The 19,333-nt window shown below is 44.7% G+C and overlaps 1 protein-coding gene across 1 annotated transcript; it reads right to left on the reverse strand.

Moving 5' to 3' along the window:
* Positions 1-6,151: 6,151 nt before the first annotated feature.
* Positions 6,152-18,811, reverse strand: Tat (tyrosine aminotransferase). Its single transcript, XM_048354807.1, has 12 exons — positions 18,766-18,811; positions 17,636-17,881; positions 17,374-17,478; positions 14,733-14,800; positions 13,220-13,378; positions 12,172-12,310; positions 11,199-11,251; positions 9,913-10,065; positions 9,208-9,336; positions 8,577-8,660; positions 7,504-7,602; positions 6,152-7,155 (listed from the first exon to the last, which is right to left on the reverse strand). The coding sequence occupies exons 2-12, from the start codon at positions 17,868-17,870 to the stop codon at positions 7,015-7,017; spliced, it is 1,365 nt and encodes a 454-aa protein (XP_048210764.1). The 5' UTR covers positions 17,871-17,881; positions 18,766-18,811; the 3' UTR covers positions 6,152-7,014.
* Positions 18,812-19,333: the final 522 nt, after the last annotated feature.

A 19,333-nucleotide genomic window follows, 5' to 3' on the forward strand; every position in this document is an offset into this window, starting at 1 on the left:
AATTTATGACTTGGGGAGCTCTGAATAGGCAAGAGACCCTAAAATTAGGGTGTTGCCGGATTATCCCCAGAACCGTTGAAATTTCTCACATGTTAAAGTCCAGTTCAAACAAAGGAGAGTGAACATAAAGGATATAAAGTAGTAAAGCTGGTTTATAAAGGAAGGGAGTTACCACACAGGAACACTAACTCCCATTTCAGATTGAGGATCAAGATGGAAAGAGAGGAAGACAATCCTTAGCGTCAAAAGGCTTCCAGAGAGCATGTAAACTTTGACAAGAGTGAGCAAATACTGCCAATGTCTTGGTACCCAGAGGGCTTGAAGTTCACCCCCAGAGGAGGAGCCCCAAGGAAGCCTTAAGCCTGGGGAGGAAAGGAGCTGGAATGCAGACTGCATGAAACCTGCTCCTCCATGTTAAGCCTGAGTGAAAGGATGGATTAAAAAGAAATCCTCTTGCTCTGCATTCTTGAAAGGAAAAGCAAAACAAAAGTGAGTATGTAAGCATCAGCATTCCTTCACATGGGTTTAGCAGTCAAATAAATGTATTTTACCTGAAAGGTCTAGGAAGCCCCAAGGAGAGAAATTCACATGAAAAGTGATCCTGCCAAGTTATAACCACTTTAATCTTGGAAAAGAAAGGGAGGAAGGGGCCTGGGGACCATCCAACAGTCTGCCCTGTCCATCCGTATTTTGGATTGACAATAAAATAGGACGAATAGGATCACCTTAGCATAAACTGAGGTAAGGGCAGGAAACAAACACAAAATCAAGAAGGAAAAGAAATCAAGCTTCCAATCTCACCCGTATGGAAAATGCCGCTCTAGAGCTAAAAGCCATTTAGTAAAAGTATGGAGTTTATGGGTGTAATGGGGTCCCCCCAAGGGAGGAACCACAATGTAAGGGGGTCAGAGAGGGGGGGAAATCCCCCATCCCTCCAAGAGTCCACTACTCAGAGATAGACTCAAGTAAAAAGATGGATTTATTAAGGAAGTAAAAAGCATACTGACTGGCTAGGGTCATGGCCTAGACTCTGGAACTGGAACCACAACCGTAAAAAGCAGGCTGGCCGGCCAGGGCCGCAGCCCAGACTCGGGAGCTGGGACCGAAAGCCCCGGGCCACGCTCGGGTCGGGTTATAAAGGCAAATACCACATGGTCAAGAATGCCACACGCGGGCTGGGGATATAGCCTAGTGGCAAGAGTGCCTGCCTCGGATACACGAGGCCCTAGGTTCGATTCCCCAGCACCACATATACAGAAAACGGCCAGAAGCGGCGCTGTGGCTCAAGTGGCAGAGTGCTAGCCTTGAGCGGGAAGAAGCCAGGGACAGTGCTCAGGCCCTGAGTCCAAGGCCCAGGACTGGCCAAAAAAAAAAAAAAAAGAATGCCACACGCAGGTGGCTTATGAGGTAACAACACTTACAGAGCATGCCAGGTCACACGCAGGTGGCCAATGGGGTTACAATCTGCCTTATAGCAACTGTTTGAACCAACCTATAGTTAGACTTGGCGCTCGGATTTGGCGGGGTTCACAGGATGCAGGCGGATACGCCTACTCATGGTAGCGCACAAGTTTAACCTTAAATGTTCTACTACTCAGGTGGTCAAGCAGTTTACACAATTTTGTCACAGTGAAGGGGAACTTCCCTGGATAGGGCAGGGGAGATCTCTTTAACTAATCTGAGATGGAGTCAATCTGACACCCCACAATAGTCAATGATGGCGCTGGCCAGACCTGACCTCCATATTACATGGGAACAACTTAAATGTCTTCACCAAGAAATGAACAAATAATCAAGGATAAGCTGATAGAAATGCAAACCATACATGTTGCTAAATAATCCCAATGATGGTTAGCTCACCTAGAGCAAGGAATATTAAGTGAAGAATTTTCCTATTCACTATTTCAAACATGTGAAGGTAGAGCCAATGTTATTTCACTCTCCTCCTCACCCCCCACCAAACTGGGCCATATTGAAGCAAATCCCAAGTATATCATTGCAGTTATAAATACTTTCATATATATATGTATATATATACATACTTTCATATATGTTTATATACACTTTTAAAAGTGTAGCAATTGAGGGAAAAAAAAACCCACACAAATTCATTAGTACCTAAAGAATTGATCGTTTGTAATACTGACAAATAGTCAATGTTCAGATTTCCTCATGGGCCTCATAACCTTACAGATTTTCAGAAAAAAGAAAATTGAAATGAACAAAGACATCCAGAAGGGCTGGGGATATGGCCTAGTGGCAAGAGTGCTTGCCTCATATACATGAAGCCCTGGGTTCGATTCCCCAGCACCACATATATAGAAAATGGCCAGAAGTGGCGCTGTGGCTCAAGTGGCAGAGTGCTAGCCTTGAGCAAAAGGAAGCCAGGGACACTGCTCAGACCCTGAGTCCAAGCCCAGGACTGGCAAAAATAAATAAATAAATGAAAAATGGAAAAAAAAAAAAACAGGAAAGAACAAATGTGGAAGAAAAATCTTGACAGTCATTTAGTCTTAATAACATTCTTGCTTCTACATTGATGTACACTTTATATTTTCAGCCACTAATTCAAAACCCCTTTTAGAGAACAGGTGAACTAGTCTAGTATACTAATGGTGCTACTTACAGAAATTCTGCAGTTGTTTTTCTTGACACTTTTTTTTTGTGTGTGCCAGTCCTGGGGCTTGGACTCAGGGCTTGAGCACAGTCCCTGGCTTCTTTTTGCTCAAGGCTACCACTCTGCCACTTGAGCCACAGCACCACTTCTGGCCGTTTTCTGTATAAGTGGTGCTGGGGAATAGAACCTGGGGCTTCATGTATACAAGGCAAGCACTCTTGCCACTAGGCTATACCACCAGGTCTGCAGTTGTTTTTCTAGACATATCTTATTATTCCTATCATGGAAGGCTGACACTTTGCCCTATTTCTATTATGAAATCCCAGAGGCATGAAAAATAAGGGCTTTGTGTCCTGAGATAAACCAGAAATGGCAAGGTCACCCCTTTCAGTTCTAGTTCCTAAACCAAGGATTCCCATAGGTGCATACTCCCTAATAAAAGTAGCATCACCCTATTCATAGAACCCAACAAAAACAGGCAAAAAAGGAACTGAAAGGATATGTCCTGGCCATCCCAAGGGACCATACACAGATAATCACAGACAGAAGAAGGTTCATAAGGAGGTTTATTTGTGGGGCCATAGTTTCCACGGGAGAGGGAGCTACATGGTGTCTGCACCTTATCCAGGTGGCAGCTGCGGTCTGTCTCTCTGTCTCTCTCTGTCTCTGTCTCTCTCTCAGTGTGAAAGGGGAAGTAGGTAGGGAGTAGGAGTGGCTCATTAGGTATGGGTGGATCTGGGAGCTAATGGGCGGAGCTGAGGACCTGAGGCTAAGGGAATGCTAACAGGAACTGTTTTCCACTTAGAAGAAATGAATACAGCAAAATTACAGCTTTTGCAGGATTTTCCTTTTTATTTATTTATTTATTTTTTGCCCGTCCTGGGGCTTGAACTCAGTCTGGGCACTGTCCCTGAGCTTCTTTTGCTCAAGGCTAACACTCTATCACTTGAGCCACAGCTCCACTTCCAGCTTTTTAAAGGTTAGAGATAAGAATCTCATAGCCTTTCCTGCCAAGGCTAGCTTTGAACTGCAATCTTCAGATCTCAGCCTCCTGAGCAGCAGGGATTTCAAGCATGAGCCACTGGCACTGGGCTTTATTTTTTAAGTGTCCTATTGTCTTGATGCTACCATAAGTGGAATTGTTTTCTTAATTTCCTTTGGGGTTGTTCATGATTAGTGCATACTGTTTCCCTAAACATACTTCAACTGTTTACTCAAGGCCCTGAGTTCGAACCCTAGGACCGGCACCCAAAAAAAAAAACAAACCCAAAACAACGTTTGTCCTGGCACAGGCTTTACCTCTGATAAATCCATAGGGGTGAGCGGCCTTTCAACCCTGTGGCGGGCACTGCGGCCCGCGAAGAGCACCACTCTTTGGAGGAAAGTTCTAGACTTTGGGATCTGACGCCTACTCGGCCTCACAGCTTACTTTGACTGACCTGTTGCAGGAAAAGGTGTTTACAACGTCCAGGGGGGGATTTGCCACCTTCCTGGGAGCCTTCTGCAAGACGAAGAAGCCCGGGCTGAGAGAGATTCCCGCCGCCCAAAACACCCGGAGGCGGAAACCTGCCCCGGAACCCCAAAGACAACGCCGGGGAAAGCCCTGAGCGCGCCACGAAGGCCACCGCCAGCTTCTGCGCCTGCGCTCTGAGTCGGGCGGCCGTGCCACGCAATGGCGGCGCATGCGCCCCCCAGGGCCGCTGAGCATCTGCGCCTGCGCAGCAGTGGGTCTCCTCTCATTGGATGAGTAAGTAGGTTCTAGAGTTTGAGACTTGCTGCAAGAAAGGTCAGTTCCCAGCTTTGGAGCCTGTTTTGCGTTCTTTTTCCTGCGTTCTCAGGGTCACTCCAGATGCTCATTGGCTCCTGACTGCAAAGCAACTGGAAGTCATACAGGGAATTCTGAGGAATTCAGGAAATGGCCTCCCACCTCCCAGGACCTTCTCAGTGCACGCCTTAGTTTGTGTCCTCCTTTGACTTTAAGGAGAGAGAGTTCAGAATTAAAAGTTGAGTAGTTGGTTTTAATAGGGACAGTGACACTCCGTATATTACATATATAAGATATATGGAGGCTGGGAATGTGGCCTAGTGGTAGAGTGCTTGCCTAGCATGCATGAAGCCCTGGGTTTGATTCCTCGGCACCACACATGTAGAAAAAGCTGGAAGTGGGCGCTGTGGCTCAAGTGGTAGAGTGCCAGCCCTGAGCAAAAAGAAGCTCAGGGACAGTGCCCAAGCCCTGAGTTCAAGCCCCAGGACTGGCAAGTAGATAGATAGATAGATAGATAGATAGATAGATAGATAGATAGATAGATAGATAGATATAGACATCTGCACAGAATAATTTTAAGTATGAACCATCACCAGATAAATGGATGCATTCCCTTCAGGGGAGAAGAAACTGGATGGCTGAAGGATAGGATAGGAAAAGAGAGTGAGTTGGTTGTCATGTATCATTTGAAATTTGTTCAAATGCGCATGGAAGTTTGGTTCAATTGTCAAAGTGTAGACACCAAGGAAATTGGGAAATTTAGAGGGCTGAGCAGAATTCTGACATCTGGGGTTGCAAGGGCCTTGTGCTTGCTAGGCAGGCACTCTCCAGTTTGAGCCACACCCCAGTTCCTATTAGCAATACTGGGTAGAATTATCTGTATGTGGAAAGCTAAAAGTTTGAGTACAAAACTAAGTCTTCCTGTTTTCTTCTGGGCAGAGAGCTTTGGGGCAGTAGACAGGAAGAACACAGGCATTTGGGAAATTTTTTTCCAAAATAATAGCATACAGGAAGCTGGTGTCTTTATTATTTTAATCATTGTATATTCATTTGAGATTTGCTGAATAGATTTATGTGAGCTCATGGAACTCCCGCACAAGTTCAAAAGGGAACATTTAATGTTTATTTTTTATAAAGGGGATTGATTGGGTGTGACCAGCAGGATTAAGGCTTGAATATCCTCTTCTAATTAAGAACATTTCTCTTGATGAAAAATCTCCAAACTGGTTGTGGTATAGTCTCACCCACACCAACCTTGTAAAATAACTTCTGGTCTGCACCTCTAAGGGAAGTGCTGAGGACAAAATTAAACAGCCAACTGTGCTTAAGAGGATTTTTGACAAAACATTCAAACTAAAAGATCTGGGTCAAGACGAACCACTTCCCATTGCCCTCCAATGAGTAAACTACATCTAGGCAAAGATAGGTATTTTACACCCAGAAGTTGGCTTAAAGTTAAGGTAAAAGTTAAAGGCCACAACATCTAATTCATTCCTCTAAGTATGGCTTCTGTGTAAATAGAAAGATAGAAGTTGAATATTTTAAGAATGGTGTTTCTTAAGTAACTGCACAAATCAGCACATCTATCAAATAAATGAGACCTATTAGGTAAGGTACCTAACAGATCAGACTAAGTAATGTCTGGGGGGAAAAATTACCCTGCAGAGGAGTTTTAAAAAAATCAACACATCACAGGAGTACATACTTGATAAAGTTTATTTTTAAAAAAGAATAATTTATACCTTCGGCAAAATAAAAGATCTTGTAATATAAATGTTTCTTAGAAAACTATGAAAAAGATAACACAACAAATATTAATAAATCAATATGACACTGCAGCAAAAGTAATAATGATTCTATTACCATGACAATTGAAGATATTTCTGGCCTTTACACAGCAATACTTATGGAAGGTTCTCTGCATTCCTCCTTTCTCTTAAAAATGAGATGTGCTTTTATTTTAAGAAAGCCTAACATATACAAGTCTAAACTTAGGAAGTTGATCAATTCAAGAACATTTATTTGTGTCACAAAATAATTCTTTACCCCCAAAGAAAGGTTTACAAATGTCTCTGTTCATGATCCTTAAAATAGAATTTGTTTCCCAAAATGTTTAGAATATAATTAACCAAATACAAGGGTCTTCAGTTTCCTTCCAGTTTGCTCTCTTGCAAAAAAGTGAGATCTACATGCAATGAGGCCGTAACAAGAGTTGAACTGCAGACCTGACTGGAGAGAATGTTATTACTTAGAGCACTAAAGAAATGGCCGGGGACACACACAATTCCTCCCCTATTTTTGGTTCCTCCCATCCTGAACTCTTATCTTTCTTGTCTTAATTGCTTTCTAGTAAACTTTTTCCCTACCTGGTACTCTCAGGAGAAAAGAAAAAATAATAATAATAAAAGGAGGAAGTCATAGGAAAGGGACACATGAATGAATGGAGAGAGGGCAGAATCACAAGTTCAGAGAATGGGTGGGCACTTGACTGGGAAAAGCAAGAACAATAAGGAACCTTCCATGTGGTGCATGTTGAAGCCCTCTCCTAGGAAAGGCTTCAGCCTTCCTGAGGAGCAGCAGAGTTCAGTCCAGTCATCCTTGGATGTGACAGGGGTGGGAAGTAGACAAGGGCCTACTTGTCACACTCCTCCTGGCTCCCTTCAGCACCGTGATAATGCTGCTCACAGAACTCCTGGATCCGGCTGCAGGCCTCCAGGATCATCACTTCCGGGACAGTGATGACCACCCGGAAGAAATTCGGATACTCGAAGCACTGGAAAACAGAAAAAGGGGCAATTGAATCTGGTGCTGAACCACCCTATAATCTACAGGAAGAGGTGATGCCATTTTATCAGGGGAACCCATTTACTCAGTCCCCTAAATAGGGTGCTGTCACTGAGCTAACCCATCACAAAATGGACCACAAGCGCTGGATCTCCTCTCAGTGTTTGCATATAACACGAGGGTAATCATGAGAGGGCTGCAATGCACTTTAAAGGACTACCTCAGTCTGAATCTTATCGAGTGAGAATCCACCTTGTGAAGGGAGAAAAGCTCAGGCTAAAATGCAGCTGGGGAGAGTTTGTGGGCCTCTAGAAACGGGATAGATGCAAGTACTAACCGTTGCTGGTAGGCAATGGACAGATTGCTCAGCCACCAACTGCTCTGTGAACTCCACGTCGTTCTCAAATTCTGGGAAATGGTCCATCTCAATGCCAACCTACACCAAGAATGCAAAGGGGAGACAAGCTTAGGAGAAGGAGGCCAGTTTCCTGTGCCAGAAGTGGTACTGTGGCTCTAGTGATAGAGTGCTAGCCTTGAGCAAAAGAAGCTCAGGGACACAGTCCAGGCCCTGAGTCCAAGCCCCAGGCCTGGCAAAATAATAAAAAAAAGGGGGGGGGAGAGGAGGAGGAACTCAGGGACAGAGCCCATGCACTGAGTTCAAGCCCCACAACTGGGAAAGGAAGGAAGGAAGGAAGGAAGGAAGGAAGGAAGGAAGGAAGGAAGGAAGGAAGGGAAGGAAGAGAAAAAGGAAGGGAGGTAGAAAGAAAGAAAGAGAAAAGGAAAAGAAAATAAAATTAGGGCAACAAAAGGTTAGAAGAGTGGCTCAAGGGTAGAGTGCCTACCTGGCAAGCACAAGACCTTGAGTACCAACAAAAAAAAAAAAAAAAAGGAGGGAGGAAAGAAAGAATTCATGGAATTTCCCCCATACACAGGGAAGAAAAGCTAATGTGCCTGTGTTCAATTTCTTTATTGCATGAGACTATTCCACGCACTACCGGAATCATGAAATATTTATCATCCTTGGACCTCAAAATGGACCCCACAGTCATCCTGAAAACAAATGGAATCCCCCCACAGTCCCAAGCACTCCCAGGGGAACATATCATTCCCAGTCATGAGCTATCAAGAATGGAAGACCTCTTCCCTCTTTCTTGTGTCTCATAAATTCCCTGTGTCTGTCTATAAAAATGACTTGCTATGCTGAGAAATGAAGTCGTGTGAAGAGTTTCACAAGCACTGGGATTAGATGACATCAGTGAGCCACGTCAGAACAATTCCTCAGAAACCTAGCCCATTTGTGTCTTTGTGGATGGCAGTAGACCCTACCTAACACCACCATGCTGTTCCAGCAGCCCACCTCTTAGGTTTTATGATGCCCACTGATCTGGTGCCCAGCCTTCACGTGCTTACCATGAGGTACATGGCCCCCGATGGGCGGACTGGCTGGAGTCCAGGGATGGCCGCCAATGCCGCATAGCACAGGTCTGCATTGGACTACAAGGGGAGGCAGAGAGACAGTCAATAATCAAATTTGTAAGTTAAAAAACAAAAATCCAGGTGACAGTGGCTCACACCTGTAATCCTGGCTACGCAGGAGGTTAAGATCTGAGGATTGAGGTTCAAAGCTAGCCCAGGCTGGAAAGCTTATAAGGCTCTTATCACCAAACACTCATGGAAAACCCAGAAGTGGAGCTATGGCTCAAGTAGTAAAGCACTAGCCTTGAGCAAGAAAGTCAGGGACAGTGCTCAGGCTCTGAGTTCAAACCCCAGGACTGGCATGTGCGTGTACATACACTCACACTCACACATACACACACATCATATCATGTCATTGGTCGTTGACCTTCTAGCATTGGAGTCAACAAGAAAAGACTCACTTTGAGCTGGCGAGGCCAGAAATGAGAGGATGTGTGGGTGGCTATGGAGATACCACATCCTTCATCTACAAGCCCCATCCTGGAATGGCGCTCCGGACTAATGATTCCTCATTCCACTAGTGACCCCCAAAGCCCCCAAGTAGAAGCCCACAGGCTGCCCTTACCTTGAGGAAACTTAGGGTGTTGTGGTAGAACTCTTGAGGGGTTCGACGAAGGATGCTTTTCAGCGCTCCCTGGACGATGGTACAGGGACCCAAGATCCGCTGACTCAGTTTCACCAGCCCATCTCGGATCTAAACCCCCCCCCACACACAGGAAACACACCACTGAGCCTTTCTTAAGTATCCCCAATGTGGGTGATTCTCTTCTGACCTTTCTTCCTATTGGGCTTTTGCTTGAGGAAGTCAGGGTGGTTTGTGGCACCCGTCAGACCGGCTGGGCGTGCGGTCTTGCTCTGCCATCGACCCACCGTGACTACACACAGATAACAGAATCTCTCCATGGCTTGTTTTTGCTCATGTGTAAAATGGAGACAATACAAACACGGGCCTCATGGGTTTATTTTGAGGACTGATTTAAAGTAAGATCCATGAAACACTAACCCAGGGTAAGCCCTTTGGTCTTAATTGTGGTGACTGCTATGGTTGTTTTTCTTGTTATCTGTCCCAAAATAGGACATCTTCACAGATCCAAATCCATCAAAACTGGATTTGGGGAGAGGTACAAGGACAACTGACTTTTCTAGTGAACTACAAAGCCACGAAGAAAAGGGCGTGCGGAAAGGAGGGCACATTCCCACCTCACCACCCCACACACAACCCAGATCCTTGTCCTAAGTCACGCAGATTAGCTCGCCATCTTGCTCTCACCTCATTGCCAAAAATATCTCTTCGGTCATGGATGAGGATCCAGCCGAGCCTCCAGCCAGGAACCAGCCAGCGCTTGGCCAGCCCGCCACAGGACAGGATGGGGACGTTGGTGCTGAGCGTGGCCAGTGGCTCATATTTGCAATCCGAAAACACCTGAGGACAACGAGTTTTCTTGCTTACTTTCCTCCAGGTCCCATGGCTGCCACCCTCTCCGTCTATCCCCGGGGAACGGGGTATCTGATTACAGGGTCCCCCACACCGAAGCAGAATTGGAATTCCAGGGAACCCGGCAAGAGCACTGGCTTTGGGGTCTGGACTGGATTAGAGGCAGTTTAAATGAGGGAAGCCAATCCATGTAGGCTGTGGATGGAATTAGTGACTGTAGGAGTTATTATAGAATCTTAAATAAAAAGGGGGACCACACTCGCTTAGGTAAACTTCCTGGGCCCACCTATATTACAAAATAGAGAACTGCTTGGATTCCAGAGAGACCATTGAGTACCCTCTACCATGTGACGCTCCCAGGGCAGGCTAGGACAGCACCCCAATCAAGAATAGTAACACTCTGGCCACTGTATTCTGTGTGTGTGTGTGTGTGTGTGTGTGTGTGTGTGTGTTGCTGTTAAGTGGACTGAAGACCTCTACTAGGCAAGGGCTCCACCATGGACCCAAACCCCAGCTCCGTTTCTCCTAGCTGACCCCCAAATATTCGTCCGTCAATGACAGAAACAAAAGTCTACAAATGTCTCCATAACAGAATAACTCAGGTTCTGCAACCAAATTCCACACATGTTCAGATTTTTAAAGGTTTTTTTGGATGTAAAAAAAAAAAGAAGGTACCGGGCACCAATGGCTCATGCCTGTCATCCTAGCTACTCAGGAGGCTGAAATCTGAGGATGGTGGTTCAAAGCCAGCCTGCGCAAGAAAGTCCCCATGAGACTCTTATGTCCAGTTAACCACTCAAAAATGGGAAGTGGCGCTGTGGCTCAAGTGGTAGAGCACTAGCCTTGAGCACAAAGAGGCTCAGGGACAGCACCCAGGCCCTGAGTTCAAGCCCCACAACCAACACAAAGAAAAGAATAGTTAAAGAGCCATAAGACCATACACTTGTTAGGAGTGTGAGGGAACAGACTTGCTGTATTGACATGATGAGGACTTGCTTCTTATTACTCCAGCTGCTACTACTCCAAGGTCTAGAATTCCAGATTTCTGGGATCTAGAACCAACTGTAATGTCCAGTTGGGATTGAGGTGCTAAGAAGTCATAAATCCTGACCCACACTTACCATGTCTCCATAGATCTCATCGGCCAAGATGGGGACACACTGTCTTGCAGCCACTGAAAATAAGAAGAACACACTGGAATCATTCATCACTGTTGTTGTCATGTTGTTTGTGTTTTGAGATAGTCTCACTATGGTAGCCCAGGCTAACTTCAAACCTGTGATTCTCCTGCCTCAGCTTACTGAGTTATATTTGAAATGGGATGCCTTGTCATTTCATCTTCACCTGGGCATCCTATTGCTCTGTATTTCACATTTGCATGTTTGGTTTTCTTGTAAGAATTGTAAACATTTTCTGAAACTCTTCCAGGGCTGATAGCCTAAATTTGCTGCTTAATTAGTTTGGGCATTTCAAGCCCTGTTTTCCACATAATGGGAGGTGTAGAGAGGCAGCTGTGGATGGGTTAAATATCTCTTGTCCAAATGTTTGGGCAAAGCTAGGGGACAATGGCTCAAGCCTGTAATCCTAGCTACTACTCAGGAAGCTGAGATCTGAGGATCAAGGTTCAAATCCAGCCTGGGTAGGAAAGTCCATGAGCCTCTTATCGCCAATTAACTACCCCCAAAAAACTGGAAGTAGAGCTGTGGCTCAAGTGGTTGCACTAGCCTTAGGATAGACACTGGGAAAACGAACAACACAAGTTGGGCAGCAGAGGCATTTCAGATCTTGGATTTTGTTTTGTTTTGTTTTGCTTTGGAGTTTAGAATATTCATACCAGTTTGTCAGTTGAACATTCCTAATCTTAAAAAAAATAATCTGATACACATCATTATGGAGTGTTCTGGATTTGGGGACTTGCTCCTTCTTTTTATGCAAACGCTATGATTCTAATGCCACACGGATAGTTTGCAATGCCAGTGGAACTCGTGCACCTCCCTCTCAGGCTTAGGAACTTCAGGAAAGACTCAAGTCCCACCAGGAAGCAGGACACCGTCCCGCCCCGTCTCCTGCTCGCGCATGCGCAGCTGTACTTACCCTCCAGGATCTTCTGAAGGTGACTCTTCCTGAACACCGACCCACAGGGGTTGGATGGGTTGTTGACAATGAGGCAAGCTGTCTTTTCATCAATCAGAGATTCCAGTTGTTTCAGATCAATTTCCCAAGACTGCTCAGGCTGAGAAGGAAGAAAGGATGAAAATCAGATGATTCAGGAAAGTTTCCCCAGGGCAGGGAAATGGAGGGTGGGCGCAGGTGGGGGGGAAACGCCCACCCCAACAGTGCAGTCAATAGTGAAATTCGATTTGGGCCTTGGCTACCCAATTCTAGACCTTTTTTGTGTGAGGTAGATAGCTAGCTAGCTAGATAGATAGATGATAGACTTTATGTATCTCTATCTATATAGAGAGATACAAACATATGTTTGTGTATTTCCTCCGCCCCCCCACCCCCACCTCAGTCCTAGGAACTCAGGGCCCAGGGAATTGTGTCTGAGCATTTTTGCTCAAGGATAGCGCTCTTATTACTTGAACCACAGCTCCATTTCTGGCTTTTTTTGGTGCTTAATTAAAGATATGAGTCTCATAAACTTTCCTGCCTAGGCTGGCTTTGTGCCAGTCCTCAGACTTCAGCCTCCAGAGCAGCTAGGATTATAGGCGTGAGTCGCCAGCGTCCCATTCGTGGTCATGCATTTTTTTTTTTTTTGGCCAGTCCTGGGGCTTGAACTCAGGGCCCGAGCACTGCCCTTGGCTTCTCTTTGCTCAAGGCTAGCACTCTACCACTTGAGTCACAGCGCCACCTCTGGCCATTTTCTATGTATGTGGTGCTGGGGAATCAAACCCAGGGCTTCATGTATATGAGGCAAGCACTCTTGCCACTAGGCCATATCCCCAGCCCCTATGGTCATGCATTTCTATAGAGTAGGAAATGGAGCATTTGAGTCTAAAGTCACTGGAAGGTGGGAGGAAACTGAGGAAGGGGTTAACAAGTATGACAAGAAATGTACTCACTACCTCAGACATGTAACTATAACCCCTGTGTACATCACCTTGATGATAAAATTAAATTTAAAAAAAAAGTCACTTACCAATAGATTGTAGAGTTTGACCTCAATTCCCATAGATTCAGCCAAAGTCTTGTAGAGAGAAAACCCAGGTCTGGGAACAAGGATGTTTTGTCCAGGGTTGGCCAACACAGCTAGACAAAGTTCAATAGCCTGACTACATCCACTTGTCAGAATAACATCCTGTGAAGGGAATAATAGGTATCAGGAGAAAAGAGCTTATCAGGGCAGTAAATTGGGAGTCACAACAAATTTACTTTTAAAACCTCTACGAAAATAGCAGGGGCAGTCCTAAGCCCCAATCAAAGACTTGAGCAAAGGAAATGAATATGTCTATATCTGTCCATTTAGATGTTGTTGAAAATGTCAGCCTCTTAAAAGAAATAAATCACTCAATAAAGGACACGTTGGCTATGAGACAATCAATTTCCAGGAGACTTTGGACTGTCCTTGGACTTTTCCCCCCTAGTTATTTATTTACTTTTGGCCAAAGATTTGAAGCCTGGCTCTCTCTGACGTAGAGATGTTAGCAAATGCTTGCCCCACATGGTGGACAATAAAAGAAAAGAGTGGCATCTGACCTTGCTACTGCCGTGGGACCTCTCAATATTAGACATAAATGTGCTAAGGTAAAGGAAGGAAGATACAAATAAAAACAGGTTCTAGAGGGAGAGGGTAATACTGTTTCAACAAGAAAGTCATGGGGCTGGGAATGTGGCTGAGAATGAGCGCTTGCCTAGCATGCATGAAGCCCTGGATTCAATTTCTCAGCACCACATACACAGAAAAAGCCAGAAGGGGCACTGTGGCTCAAGTGGTAGAGTGCTAGCCTTGAGCAAAAGAAGCTCAGGGACAGTGTCCAGGCCCCAAGTTTAAGCCCCAGGACTGGCAAAAAAAAAAAAAAAGTCATTACCTGGCTTATAGAACCCCTCTGTACATCATCTTTAACAATAAAATTTAAAAAAACAGATTCTATTGGCAATATTATTTACTGTTTATGAACTGAATTTTAAGTGATCTTTGGCAGGAAAATTAAACCTAGGATAGGCCTTCTGTCACAGATACTATGTAAGTTTTGTTTATATATTACACTGATATTAACTATAATCACTGATGAGTGGCCCCAAATATATAAGAAGTCCTCAAATTAATAGCAGGAAATTTTCTTTCCCCTCCTCAAGACTTTGTGGATTAATGGAAACAAGGAAAGTTTGTCTAGGTGCCAGTGGCTCATACCTAGCCACTCAGGAGGCTGAGATCTGAGAGATCACAGTTCAAAAAAGCCAGCCTAGGCAGGAAAGTCCATGAGACTATTATCTCCAGTGAACCACCAAGAAGCTGGAAATGGAGCTGTGGCTCAGGTGGTAAAGTACCAGCCTTGGGAAAAGCCAAGGGACAGAACCCAGGTTACTAGGAAAGAGAGGAGGGGGAGAGTGGGAAAATGAGAGGGAGGAGGAAGAGAGAGAAAAGAAGGGAGGGAGAGGGAGAGGAAGGGAGGGAGGTTTGCATTGAGCTGTCTTGTGTAAATAAAGCTCACCTTAGCTTCCAGTGGCGCCTCAGGACAGTGGTAGTAGGAAGCAATCTCCTCCCGGCTGGACAGGTAGCCTGAAAGAGAAAGAAGAGGAAGCTGGAGATTTTCATCCTGCACCGGGTACCCCAGAGAGCGAGCATGCACTTCAGCTGCTTCCTGCCCCCGCCCAGGGTACCGTCTACTCAACTGAGTTCTCAAACACTGTACACAAGGGAGCATAACTTTCCATTTTATCATGAACACAAGTGATAAATAATAAAATGAAACAGTTCCCCTAGCTACAAAATACTCTGCACTGTCTTGATTACTGTATTATGTTTAGGGTTAATCCTCTCTAGGATCAAGGATTTAAATTATTTACAAGTCTCATATATATATATACATACATACATTAAAAAAATTTAGAAAAGTTGTCATTACTGAATTCAATATGTGTAGTCCATTTTAAAGGGTTTCTTGCCCTGGCTTCAAATCCTTGGCACCACATAAACAGAAAAAGTTGGACTTGGTGCTGTGATAGAATCAAGTGATAGAATGCTAACCTTGAGAAAAAAGAAGCCAGGGACAGGGCTCAGTTCCTGAGCCCCAGGTCTGGCAAAAAAAAAAAAAAAAAGACAAACTAGCCAAACCAGAGGCAATATTTCATGTTTGTTAACAAATACTTCATGTTTGTTAACAGATCAAGTAAGTCCCTCTGAATGACACAGTTAGCACTCCCCTACCTATTGATGAGGAAGAAATGTGTTTCCAGACCTATATTATCATCTATCTCCTTAGTATACAACGTTCTGGTCCTCTGAACACTTGTCCAGTGGAGACTGCATTTTGCTTTTCCAGTCTGAACCACTTCTCTAGTACTTGGCATGTTAAAGCCATTACGAATGCTTCCTAATCTAATTGTTGGTCTTGAATTTGACTCTTGTTGTATGAAACCTTCTAATATGTAAGTAATCAACCCAAAAACCACATCCCTGGTAACTCCTTGCAGTTGTTTGTAAACGTTGACTTTAGCATGAAACTAGGGTTTTATTTGCACCAAGAATGTGTTTCTGCCAGCCATGGTGGCACACAGCCTGTCATTCCAGTTGCTCAGGGGATGGAGATAGGAGAACCACAGTCTGGCCCAGGCAAAAGCACAAGACTCTGTCTGAAGAAAAACAATAAACAGGACTGGAGTTGCTTGGCTAAAGTGGTAGTAACTAGCCTGAGGCCCTAGTTCAATGTTCACCATATACACACACACACACACACACACACACACACAGACTATATATCTATTATATATACTTATTACACATACATAAATTTATATTATATATTAACTAGTTATATAATATATTAACTAATATAATATATTAACTAGTTATATAATATAAATTTATGTATGTGTAATAAGTATATATAATAGATATAACATATATACATGGGGGAAATATGCGACACAGAAATCAAGCCAATGGGGGCTGGGAATATGGCCTAGTGGTAAGAGTGCTTGCCTCGTATACACGAAGCCCAGGGTTCGATTCCTCAGCACCACATATATAGAAAAGGCCAGAAGTGGCATTGTGACTCAAGTGCCAGAGTGCTATCCTTGAGCAAACAAGAAGCCAGGGACAGTGCTAGGGTCCTGAGTCCAAGCCTCAGGACTGGAAAAGAAAGGAAGAAAGAAATCAAGCCAGCCATCACTAATGTTACCAAAACCATTAGTAGATAAATTTTTAACAGAGTTACAGCTAAATAAGAATTATTTCCTTCTATCTAAAACAACCTTCGATCCTTCCATGTAACAGTCCGTTCTTTGTTGTGTCCTTGTTATTGATTTTGTGCCAGTCCTGGGGCTTGAACTCAGGGTCTGGGTACTTTCCCTGAGCTTTTTTTTTTTTTTTGCTCAAGGCTGGCATGCTACTGTGTGAGTCATAGCTGCCCTTCCAGCTTTTTAGTGGTTAGTGTTAAGAGTCTCACAGACTTTCCTGCCTGGGATGGCTTTGAACCATATAATCCTCAGGTCTGATTTGCTAGGATTCCAGACCTTTGCTGTGTTGAACTCTTTATTTTCAACACAATTGCGCTGCAGAGAGATCTGGACTGTCATAAAAATAGACCTTCAATAGACACAGAAGAAGAAATGAAGCAAAAGAGCTATTTATGCAGGGCAGACATTCGTGTAGGGCTTAGAGGACTAGGTAAATGGGAGGCCAGACTCAAGATCTTCTTCGTAGAATAAATAATGACAGAGTAGGAGCACTGTGTGAGGAATAAGCATGTTTGAGAGCCTAGTAGCGGGGAGGGCCAGTCTGCCAATGGAATCCAAGAAAGAAGTTCTTCTGATGGCTTGCAGTTAAGAACCCAGAGTGACGCCCCTTCATCCCAAATCCAAACGGTTGTTCAATCTTTGCCCCTCCTTCAAAATTACACTTCAGACCAGCTAGCAGAATTCCTATAGTCCTATTCAAAGAACACAGAAAGACGGGCATAGTGGCATATACCTCTAATCCCAGCACTGGAGAGGCAGAGACAAGAGGGTCATGAGTTTGAGGCCAGCCCGGGCTACATAGGAAGACCCTGTCTCCAAACAACAACAACAAACCTACCAAAAATAGTACCAAAGATTTGGACCCCACCAGGTCTAAGGTGAGGCGATGCTTACCAATGGACGGGGCATAGCCGTTATATTTCCCTGAGTCCAGGGCATCTTTCATTGCTTGGGTAACTTCAGGGTCGGTAGGCAGATTTCCAAACACAGTAGGGTCTCCTATTCATGGGAAGGAAAAAAGGAAAAGGAGCCACCAAGATGCTACATATTCCTATGGCTAAGACTCAGATTCACTCCCTCCTCCCATCTTTCCCAACCAGCCCATGAGGACAAGGACAGGGCAATGGTACCCCTCTACCAAGTCTCCCCAGCTTACCGATGGACAGAGAAATCATGGCTTTGTTTGGATTCGGCTTGACCTTCATGTTGTCCACGATGGCCCGAATGGGGTTGAAAGTCTCATTGGCCATGTCAGAGGGCTTCACGGACCACCTGGGCTTCCTGCCTTTCATTTTTCCTGGCACCGAGCTTCTCCCCCCGATGTTGACATGTACATCCAGGACTGGGGGCGGGTTGCCATCGCCGCTCATCTGAATCGTGTAGGAGTCCATCCCCAAGAAGCCTGGGGTGGGGGGCAAGGGTGGGGGAAGAAAAGGGTCTTCACCACACCTGAATCTGGGCTCCATCAGCCCGGAGGCCTTAAGCAGTGACATGGGATGTCTTTCCAAATCCCCTTCTTGGCTTTCTCTTGAAAAGCACTTTTGTGATGAATAAGGGGTGTTTATATACGTTTTGCTAAGGTGAAAAATAAAGCAAAAGCCCATTCTGCAGTCCTTGCAGAGAACATGCACTAGAATGCTTATTTACTTGAATTGGGACTTGTGGTTTGCAGCTGTAATCCCCGAATAAGGCTTACCACAGTCCAGGTAAAACCAAGGACAAAGATGACATCGCTCAACAATCAAGACACATGTGTCCTTCTGTCCACCCAAAGACCCCAAGAAAGCCCATCTCTGGTGCTTCAACTCTCCATGTCTTGCCCAGGAAAAACCACCCCAAGCATTAGAATTGTAGTATGTATATTACTGGTAGAACTAGCTGGGTACTGATGGCTCACATCTGTAATCCTAGCTTCTCATTAGACTGAGATATGAGGAACACAGTTCAAATCCAGCCAACGCAAGAAAGTCCATGAGACTCTTATCTCCCATTAACCACCAATAAACCAGAAGTAGAACTGTGGCTCAAGTGGTAGAGGGCCAAGCCTTGAGCAAACAAAAGCTAAGGGACAATGCCTAAGCCCTAAGTTCAAGCCCCAGTACCAGCACAAACACACACACACACACACACACACACACACACACACACACACACACACACACACATATTAAACCCCTAGTCCAAAAGCACCACACTGCTCTAAATGAAAAAAAAGAAGCCAACTCATCAGGAAGAAAACCTCAAACCAAGTCTACACCACAAACCCAGAGGAGGCTTGGGGCTTACCTTCCACAAACAGAAGCAGCAGCTCCAAAGAGCCAAACCTGAAAGCTCACCAGTTCTCTAGCCAGAATGGACTCAGGTACAAATCCTGACTCCTGAAATAGTCCCCATTCATGGGCGTTGGGCCTGGATCTTCAATGCTATTGGTTGCAAGAAGAGCTAATTCCACCTCCCCTTCTCTCCCCACCCTGTTTCTCACTCCAACCCTAAGCAGCCCTCCAATCAGAACCTGTCCTCTATGTAAACCTCTCGAATTCTATGTTAATCCTTTCTAGTCATTTGTTGTGATGAAGAGGAGACTATTAGAGGGCTAATGTGATTATAGTCAGTATTCTTAACTTTTTGATTAGCATGCATGAGTTGCACAAAGATGGGAGGGGTGTTTTGTTGTGATGCTTCCACACTTCAGCCAACAAATGTTATTAAATCCCTTCTGTAGTGGATTTGGTAGCACAGCCCAATTACTCAAGAGGCAGAGGAAGAAGGATTGTAAATTTGAGGCCAGCCCAGGCAAATATAGTGGAGGATATTCTGACTCAAAAAGAAAAAAAAATATATATATATATATACA

Source organism: Perognathus longimembris, chromosome 10 (genome assembly GCF_023159225.1).
Source record: "Perognathus longimembris pacificus isolate PPM17 chromosome 10, ASM2315922v1, whole genome shotgun sequence".
In the NCBI taxonomy this organism is placed as follows: Eukaryota; Metazoa; Chordata; class Mammalia; order Rodentia; family Heteromyidae; genus Perognathus; species Perognathus longimembris.

Bases quoted from the DNA above. Each gene is read 5' to 3' on its own strand.
- Tat (XM_048354807.1), bottom strand. From the start codon at position 17,870: ATGGACTCCTACACGATTCAGATGAGCGGCGATGGCAACCCGCCCCCA. The intron at 12,311-13,219 runs GTAAGTGACTTT...CTTCCTTCTCAG, and splicing joins TCAAACTCTACAATCTATTG to CCTGAGCAGTCTTGGGAAAT. The intron at 8,661-9,207 runs GTAAGGGCAGCC...CTCCCCTTGTAG, and splicing joins ACACCCTAAGTTTCCTCAAG to TCCAATGCAGACCTGTGCTA.